Genomic DNA, 10,061 nt, shown 5'->3' on the forward strand with positions numbered 1-10,061 from the left:
CAGCCCTCAGCTTCTTATTTAAAAGGTTTTATAGGGGCCGGGGAGATGGCTCAGTGGAATATGCACTTCCTTGGCTAGTGCAAGGGCCTGAGTTCAATCCCTGTTTCCGCAAAAAAAAAAAAAAAAAAGGTTTTATAAATAGAGAAAGCATCTCAGGGCCAATAGTATGTTTAGGAGTTCAATACTTATTACTCAGGGAATAAATGATGAGTGCAGCCACCGTGACTTAGTGAGCGCTCAGTGATGTCTTAAGCGCTTAACAGTAACTCTTTGGGGGTAGAATCATCACCCCCACTTTCCAGATGAGCACACAGGCCCAGAGGGGATGCGGGACCAAGCCAGGGTGGCTGGAAGTCAGGGTCAACTCCAGTACCTGCGCTTATAGCTCTGATGCCGGGCCAGGGCTCTGGGTGGTAATTTGTCTGACACTGCTTTGGGCTCAGTGCAGGAGAACTTCCTAGCAGCTGAAGCCTTAGAAAAATCAAGAGCTGTGCTGCTAAAGAGTGAGCTCTTCGGCTCTGGAAGTGTTCAAGCAATTAAGCCTTCTGCCAGTGGTGGAGCACAATCCGGCACCTGAGATGGAACTCCCACAGCTCAACACCTACAGTCTTCTGGGCAGGCACCCAGAGCCACCTACCGAGTCCCACAGGGCATAGGGAGGGCCGCTAGGGCGAGGGTCCCTGTCCAGCAGTAGTTGGCTGAAAAGCCGCATAAAACCACAGACAGTCAGGTACAGACTTTATACAATGGTTTGTTGTCCAGAAAAGCCTTTCCCAATTGGTTCTTGCTTTCAGGAAAACCCAGGTCTGAGAAAAAAATGTTCCGGACAGCCCTGGGGTTTAGTGCCAGAGAGTTCTATGCCCACTGAGGCCAGGCGTGGGTGGCCCACTCCCATCTTCAGGGTTACCTGGCTCGTCCTACCACCACGGTCGGGGCCCAGGGTGCCATGATTTCCTTGAAACTGCCCTGGTCGAAGAATCCGCTTTGCCAGGCTCCCTTCAGAGCTGTGGGCAGAAGGCAGCGCTCAGGTTGTGAGGTGGGTGAGGCCCTCATGACCCCTATGGCTGGGAGATCACCCTAAGAATGAGCTTAGCTAGACCCCGTGGCCCTAATTCTTTCCTCCCTAAAATCAAGCAGATCTCAACCTCTCTCTCAAAACAAAACAAAGGGAGAATATGGCTGTAAAAACTGTTGCATCAGAAATTCAGTCCTTATGGAGCATCTGCCTCCCTCCAGCTGCCTGTCAAGGCCAAGGACACTAAGATCTGAGACACGGTCCTGCTATCTTTCCCAAGAGACAGGAGAGCTGATACCTGTCTCCCACAAGGTGGGACTTCAGGAAGGGACTGCTGCCCCTGAGACCTCATCTAAGGCCTGCTGGCAACTGAACTGGGAGGAAAGTCCTCAACTTCCCAGAGAGGTGGGATGTGGAGATGTCAACCACAGCTATGGCTGGAGGGGACACAGGAGCTTCAACCCAGAGCCCGGCATAACTGGGCATAGTTATTCAAAGGAGAAAAAGACGAGTAGCAGGGAGTGTCTCAAATGACATGTGTGGGAGGCCACAAGTGAATCGGCCCCTCCAGCACCGTCTTCACAGCTGACCCCACACCATGGAGAAAGTTGTTCGTAAGGAGGCCCAACATTTTTCAAAGGAGACAGAGGCCACCAACATGTGCAATTCTAGACTTGGGACATGGTAATGGGGCAGCTCAGTTTTCTGGCCTGTTCGTCTTGCTCAGAATTTAATAAGGCAAACCCATCCCTTTCTGAATGATGAGACAGAATGTGCTCCCAGGTTCTTGCATGTGGGAGGGGCCCAGGTGTCCATCCTGGGAAACTCACAGTATCTCCTTGGTTTAGCCAAAGAGAAGCTGAGAAAGATGGAGGGCTGGAAGCTTTAACATTTTCACACATTTCCCACCTGTATGACCAGGGCCTCACCTCCATCTGCTAGCTCCAGAAATTGGAGCTGTGTGCAACCCTTGCTAGTCAAAGGCTCAGGGAGGACATAGACTAAAATATCCCTCCCTCCCTCCCTCCCCTGCGTTTGAGCTCAAGTGTACTTTTCAGGAATATGGCATCAAAAAACAGTACCTCTTTCTAAGTAGTCCTTTATCTCAGACCTAGAAAAGCAACCTACATCATCCATTCCCTACAAAACACTTGAGGACTTACTTGGGTGAGGTCTTCCTGAAAGCATCCACCGGGGGTCATAGGGAGCTCTGGAGGGAAAAAACTCAACTTCTCGGTCAACAGGGTCAGTGGGTGTGATGATGGGGAGTGGGCTGTGAATATCCTAGAAGACAAAGCCAGGAATCCAACTCAGTCTCCAGGACTTGTCAGTTAGGTCTATGATCTGCTTGCATATTTTTCTTCTCTGGCTATGATTCTGCCTGAGTATGCAGCCATATCCTCCATGTGAGCAATTATGTTATGTCTTAAGTCTAATGTTAGCAATCTTCTAACAGAGTATCTCAATCACTGTTCTGGTTGGAAAATGCCACAGAAAGGCTACCCATGGATTCTCTTGAGCTCTAGGCTTTCAAGTCCACAGTGCCCTCAGGGGCCAAGCGCCATTCCACCATTCAAAGATGGTGGAATATGAAAGGAAGTCTGAAAGGATAGCTACTGTGCCAGAAGGGCAAATAAACCATGAATTGAAAGAAAGAAAAAAAGGGACTGACCACAGATAGTGGTAACAGGGGCCATGCTCATGGGGTAGGTTCTCTGTTGTCCACTGTTGCCTCTGTTTACCCTTTTGACAGGATCAACAGATGGCTTTCTCTTTTCAGGATGACATCCAGGTCACCAAAAATGCAAGAACAGCTAATCCAGAGCCAGGTGTCAGAGAGGGGAGGAAGAAGAAGTGAAACTAATCCTGACCACATTTATAGTGCCCCTGGAGCCCCCACCCTCCCACCCGACTGAGGTGACAGGGACACAATTAACAAATGAACTTGGTAGCAGAGCCTCCAAGGCTCTAAGCTACAGTGGGGACAGTGCACCTTTGGCATATAGGACAGCCACTCCAGGATGGTGTACACTCCCTCAAAGTCGTCCGGGACAGTGACATGGGTGACGCCGTTGTAGTGCATGATCTGCACACCACCTAGCTGATTGTTGGATGTGTAGACCTCTCTTCCCAAGACCTGCTTGGATATAATAACATGGTTAGTGAATCTTACCCAGTTCGAGGCCCGTCCACTGTTGGAAATCAGCTCATTCAGGGGCTGCGGGCCAAAATCACCTGGGAGCTTTTGAGAATCCTGTCACGCAGGCTACACCCAGACGGATCTCATAAGAACCATTAGGTGTTGCTGGTTTCAAATTTCTAGGTATTTCCAATATGCACCCCAAGCTGAGACTCAGTAATGCTGCAGCTGATGACTTCGGCAATCTGGAAAGTTCTGAGGGCCTGGGTGTGTGCATCTCTGACAAGTCCTTCAGTGACGTGGACATAGCTAGGGCAAGACTTAGCACTCTCAGTGGGCTTCCAGCAGATATTTAAAGTGGAGACTCAGCTGAGTGGAGTGCTGAAAATCTACAGGCCCAGCACTCTGGGAGGCTGAGGCAGCAGGATTGCAAGTTTGAGCTCATTGTGGAAACCTCAAAGACAGTAAGATCCTGTCTCAAAAAAATTTTTTAAAAAAGGTCTAAGGATGTGGCCCAGTGCAAAAACCCTGGGTTCAATCCCCAGTACCAGTAAATAAATAAATAAATAAACAAACAAACAAACAAACTTTATAGCAACATAGGTGATGTTTTAGCAGAGAAAGAAAAAAAATAAGCTACTGAATTAACCATGGAAAAATGGAATGGGAGAGGAGATGACAACAAAATCACGGAAACGAAAACTACTTTGCAAGATCCTTTTTAGTTTCCCACAAAGTATAATACCACTCTGGTAACTTCTTTAAAATGTGAAAGAGCTCATTCCATCCAAAGAGCTTAAAACTTGTTTTATGGCAGTTCTTAAAGAGGAACTGCAAATAGGAAAAGTCGCTTCTACATCAGTAGGAATGAAACTGGTTTCATGCTGGGAAAAATCCTCCCCACTTAGATGACAATGCTAAAAGGGTCCCCAGTCCCCACAAATCCTCCCCAAGGGCCCGGCCCTGGTCACCTTGTTCAGAGCACGTGCTCCCGTGAGGATGATGTGGGAGTTTTCCACCTGGATCACCCGCTGGCCCAGCCTCACCAGATAGGCCCCAATGCCTAGGGAGCGGCAGGTCACCTGTGGAGATAGGGAGCTTGCTGTATTCCACAAATGGAAGGTTTCCTAGTCAATGGCAACTGGACTTAAGGACAGAGGGCAGAGCAAAAAGCGATTTGTTGGAGCTTGGCTTCTACTATTACTTGGGTCCTAAGTGGCCCCTAAAGGCCCACGTACTTCAAGCTTGGTCCCCAGGTGGGCACCATGGGGAGTGGGGGAAATTTTAAGAGGTGGGAACCCATAGAAGGTCCTTAGGTCACTGGGGTGTGTCCTTGACTCTCTGTCTCTCTCTCTTTCTGTCTGTCTGTCTGTCTGTCTGTCTGTCTGTCTGTCTGTCTCTCCCTCCCTCCCTCCCTCCCTCTCTCTCTCTCTGGCTTCCTAGCCACCATGAGGTGATCTATTTTAGTCCACCATATGTTCTTACTATGCTGTGTTGCCTTGTCACAGACAAAGCAATAACGCTGGATCCTCCAAACCCATGAGCCAAAATAAACTTTTTTTTTAATAAGCTAGTTACCTCAGATATCTTGTTATAGTGACAGAAAGCTGTGTAATGCAGTTTTCTATTAAAAAAAATTATGGCCAACAGACCTGAGGATCAATGGAATAGATTAGAAGATGTAGAAGCCACTAAAAACATACTCATCCACCTTATCTTTTTTTTTTTTTTTGTGGAACTGGGAATTGAACTTAGGCCCTTGTGCTTGCCAGGGAAGCGCTTATTCCACTGAGCCATCTCCCTGGTCCTCAGGCACCTTATCTTTGACAAAAGGGCCAAACATGCTCACTGGAAGAAAAATAGCCTTTTAAACAAATGGTGCTGGAAAAACTGGCTCTCTACATGCTGAAAACTAAAACTTGATCCAGGTCTATCACCATGCCCTAAGTTAAAGTTAAAATGGATTAAAGATCTAAACATTAAAACAGAAACACTAAATCTCCTGGAAAAGAAAGTAAGAGGAACTCTTGAAGACATAGGAGTAGGCAAACAGTTCATGAACAAAAATCAAATCACATGGTTAGCACTTGGAAGAATTGACAACTGGGACCAACTCTTACTGAGAAGTTTTTGTACGTCAAAAGAAATTACTATCTTGTACAGCAATTAACCACTGGGAAGAATGTATGCAATGTGTTGATTATTGAAACTGTCCTACCAGTTTGATTTGAAACTGTCTCATTGCTATTTGTTTATCAATAAAATTATGGGAAAAAAAGAAATTACTTACAAAGTGAAAAGACAACTCACAAATTTGGAAAAAATCTTAACTTATTAGACAAAGGTCTTTTCTCTAGAATTTATAAAGAACTAAAAAATATTAGAGCCCCAAAATTAAAAGACCCAATCCAGAAATGGGAATCTGAGATGAACGCCCACTTCTCAGAGGATGAAATTATAGAAGCAAATAAATATATAAAAAAATATAGCGAACATAATTTACAAAGGCAAACAGCAAATGCTGACGTGTGTAGGCTTGTGTGTAGTTCCTCTGAGCTTAGTCACATTAGAGAAACCACAGCTTTTTACACCAACAAAAGCATGTCTAGGAGTGCATGTAAAAACTGGTGAAATCCAAATAAGACCTATACTGTATGGACAGCATTGGGCTAACACTAACTTCCTGGCTTGGGCCCTGCTTAGGTAGGATGCTGTCATGGGGGAAGCTGGGCTGGGAGTTCTCCACACCGCCTTATAAACTCTGGTGGATCCTAAACTATTTCAAAATTAAAAGTCATATATGTTGCATGTGTATAGAAAACAAGCTGAGAAAAGACACTGATGCCTAATAATGTCCATCATGGAAAGTGAAGAGTCAACAGTGCATGTAAAAAAATAAGGCTTGAATGATCATTTATCATGAAAGAGTACCACTGCTGCTGCTGTTACTAGACACAAAGTATTTTGAGGAAGGTCACGGGGGTGGGCTGGGGATATTCATGCCACTTAAAGGCACATAAAGGTTCTTCCACTTGACACCTACAAATAAGAGATTAGACCCTGAAAAGGTCTATTAAAAAGAACCATTTAATGCTTGCCGTGCACTCTTTTGATGTGCTAAAACTTCTCAATAAGAGATTAGACCCTGAAAAGGAAAGCTGTAAGATGACCGATAACACTGAAACCAAAGTGGATTCTGATCATATTAGAAAAAACTGCTCATTTTCATGTCCATATTAAAGGAATTACATTTATATAAAAAGGGGACTGGGGATGTAGGGCACAGCGGCACATGCTTATAATCCCAGCTACTTGAGAGGATGAGGCAGGAGGATATAACTTCTAGGACAGCATGAGCAACTTAATGAGACGCTGTCTGAATTTTAAAGAGAGAGAGGAAAAAAGGGGGGCTGGGGACGTTGCACAGAGGTACAGAACCCCTAGGCTCAGTTGATCCCTAGTACCACCAAAATTTGTTAAACGTCCACTGAAAGAATGAAAGGTGAGGGCTGGCGAGATAGCTCAGAGGACTAAGCGCCTGCTTTGGTAAATGCAGGGACCAGGGTTCTATTCCCTGTCCAGCATGCCATGTTGGTCCCACCCCCAGGGCATGCTGAGCTGGAAACCAAGTCCAGGCATGGTGGAACATGCCTATAATCCCAGCGCTGGGGAGGCTGAAAACAGGAGGATCACTACAAGTCCAAGATGCATAGTGAAATCCTGTGCCAAATACATAAATGAAAAAAGGAAAAAAAAAAAGAATGAAAGGTGAAAAGACCTGGTCAAGGAATAGCTTTAAAATACTATAAAGCAGGATTGAGAAATAGAGAGGATTCCACGTTGACAGATGGTGGTACCATGTAATTGGTGCACAGAGCTCCACAGTAATTCCCTATTTCTATGATATTTTAAAGTTCCCATAATAGAAAATTGGGACAGGAAAGAACATGGGAGAGGACTCACCATGCTGATGGTGACTATCTCATCGTACGCCAAGGAGGACTCCCTGGCAATCGTGCCCGAGCCCCTGACGTTCTCCACACCCAGTCCGTCCTCTTTCCCAATGATGTCTATGATGACGTACCTTCAAGAAGCAAGTGTTAAGTTAAAGACCCGACACTAGCCCCAACAAACCAAGGAAGGTACATTTCCCATGGACCAAGGCAGGAGGGACAAGCAAGGAAAAGAACTGAAGGGGATATATCAGCCAGAGGAGGAATGGAAGCAGGGATCTACAGCTAGGTACGGTGGCCCACAGTTATAATCCCAGCATTGTGGGAGGCAGAGGCAAGAGGATAGCAGGCTTGGGCCTAGCCTGGAAAATTAGCAACTTAGTGAAACCCTTCTCAAAATAAAAATAGAGGTTGAGGATGTAGCTCAGTATAAAGGCTCTGAGTTCAGTCCTTAATACTGAAGGAAAAAAAAGCAATCAGGAATCTAAGCCCCTCATTTGCACTGGTGCTCAAGTTTCTTAAAGGTCTGATACAGCATCAGCTATGAACACCATCCTTCTCCTAGCCAGGAGAGATGGGTAGACTAGCATCTGGCCTATCAAGAGATGAGACACCCATCCAGCAGAAAAGTATAAAAACAAGGTATATAAAATAAAGCCATATTAATATGCTGAGCTGTAAAAGGCTCTAGTCAACAACTTCTGTGGATATAACCCACTACTATTGCAGGCTACTGGACTGTGTTGGATTGTTTTGCTGAATTCAAGCACCTATAATATTTAGATGCCAATAGAATACCCATATCTGACAGGACTGAACTGGAGCGGGGGGATAAAGAGGAAGGACCATTTTGTATTTGTATATACAAAATAGGTAGGATAGATGTATGGCTGCTTTCGCTTGGTTCAGTGAGAGGAAGGATTTGTAGTAGTAGTGTTTGGACGGGATGTCCTGGCTGCTTCTTGTGCTATGGATGGCCGCTGAGAAGATAACAATGTGCAATGTATAATTATTGAAAATGTCCTATTAATCAGCAAAAAAAAAGAGATGAGACACACAAGGGGAAGCCACTTAGTTCATGATCAGTCAATCAATCAAGTGCCCATGGCTACATTAAGTAGGAGAAACACTGCCCAATGAATCCCTGTTAAAAATTCACAAAGCCCTTTCATGTGTTAGCACCTCTGTGAAGGTCTGCAGGAAGGGCACTTGTGAGATTTCATTTAACTTGGTGTTTCCCAAACTCATTTGACTATGGAAATTAAAAGGAAAAAAAAATGTTGCCCTATATACCTGTAACACTCCAGAAAAAGCACATCTGGAAAATTCCAATTTGGTTGATCCCACTAAGAAAAACACAACTGGCAAATTGGAGAAAATATTCCAGAGCCTCTGATATCACCAGAAAGCAGAGCCGGTGCCCCACCCTCCCGACCTTCCTGAGTTGCCACATGAGGGCTGTGTAGGTCCAGATATTTTGATTGGAAAAAGTGAGCCAATAGCTCCTGGGACATCAGAAGAATTCAATTCAACTTCTTCACTAATTGTGAGAAAAGGGTCACTTATTTTTGGATGACTAGGGTAGGTTCACCCTGGAAAATATCCCAAATGTTGGTCACCAGTGCCCCAAATAGAAGATCACATGTAGTTAAGATCACCTATAATCCCAGGTATTTGGAAGCTGAGACAGGTGTGACAACTTCAGGCCAGCTCTAGGCTACTTAATGAGATGAAATATCAAAATAAAATTGAAAAACTAGGAATAGAGCTCAGCACTCGAGCTCTTGCCTGGCATGCATGAAGCTGTGAGCTCCATCCACAGTAGTGGACCCTTGGCTCGCAAATTCAATTCGTTCTTGAGGGCTGGTTGTAACTCAAGTTGTAAACTGATGGCTCAGGCTCCTCTACATAGCCTTCAGAGTGTGTCTCAGTGTCCTTAGAGAGACACTGGCCCAGGCTTTCTCAATCAACTCCACACAGGAAAGTATGCTGTCATGTTCCTTCCAGAACTCTGTAAGAGTTAAATCTGTCTGAGACCAAGGGGAAGCACAAGTGGCCAGCATCCGGGTCTAGCTCAAGACTCTGGTCATAAATTAAAACTACAATTCTGGTCATAATCCATCAAGTTGTTCGTATGTCAGGTCAGCCATAACTCAAGGGTCCACTGTACTGCCAAAAAAAAGGGAAGCTCAGGTGTCCCTGTTGTACAGACACCACCCCCACAGGCCTGGGGGCAAAAAGCCCACACGCACAGTACAGGCTGAAATTAGTCAGGGACATAATCAAGGCTCTACCTGAGAAGTCACTTACCTGGATTCTCCTCCTTCTTCAATGTGTTTGCAGTGGACAGAGTTCAGGGAGCTGATTCTGGTGTAGTCTTGGGGAGTCAGGTACAGGTATTTAAATCCCTTAAAAAAAATACATGTCAGTGAGTCTATGAAAGAAGTTGTCTGCACTAAACAGCTACCGTCTTTCATTTTTTGCAATGTCAACACTGTAGGGTGGATATGAATGACACGTGGATTCCATGTTAACATGCCACCATCAACTGTTATTGGCAGAAGGTCTGCTCTGAGCTTGGCATCTTCTACTCACCCACACTACACAGCCTCCTGCTCTTCCTGGATTCTCTGCATCAGAATTTTCAATCTTTTCATCATCATTCCTCTAAAAAGCAGTCTGATTTTCTTTTCCTTATTGCTAGCAGTCCCTCATAAAATTTTAGTATTAAAGACACACAGTTTTATGGCCTTTTGGCTAAGATCAAGCATAGATACACAGATAGATAGATAGATAGATAGATAGATAGATAGATAGATAGATAGATAGATGATAGATGGATCTACATATCTATAAATCCTTATCCAAAGTGCTTGCTTGGGCTGGGGAGATGGCTCAGTAGGATAAGCGCTTAACTGGCAAATGCAAGGATCTGAGTTCAATCCCCGGTTCC

The 10,061-nt window shown here is 45.0% G+C and overlaps 1 protein-coding gene across 1 annotated transcript in view; it reads right to left on the reverse strand.

Annotated features, from left to right (window-relative positions):
- Window positions 1–10,061, reverse strand: part of Acacb (acetyl-CoA carboxylase beta) — a 185,526-nt gene that overhangs the window by 10,513 nt on the left and 164,952 nt on the right. Inside the window, exons 38-43 of the mRNA XM_004636347.2 lie at window positions 9,419–9,516; window positions 7,119–7,239; window positions 4,127–4,237; window positions 3,009–3,152; window positions 2,179–2,299; window positions 908–1,004 (exon numbers count right to left, since the gene is read on the reverse strand). Coding sequence (XP_004636404.1) covers window positions 908–1,004; window positions 2,179–2,299; window positions 3,009–3,152; window positions 4,127–4,237; window positions 7,119–7,239; window positions 9,419–9,516 — 692 coding nt within the window. The remainder of the gene's footprint in view (window positions 1–907; window positions 1,005–2,178; window positions 2,300–3,008; window positions 3,153–4,126; window positions 4,238–7,118; window positions 7,240–9,418; window positions 9,517–10,061) is intronic.

This window comes from Octodon degus, unplaced genomic scaffold (genome assembly GCF_000260255.1).
Source record: "Octodon degus isolate 3935 unplaced genomic scaffold, OctDeg1.0 scaffold00079, whole genome shotgun sequence".
NCBI classification, from domain to species: Eukaryota; Metazoa; Chordata; class Mammalia; order Rodentia; family Octodontidae; genus Octodon; species Octodon degus.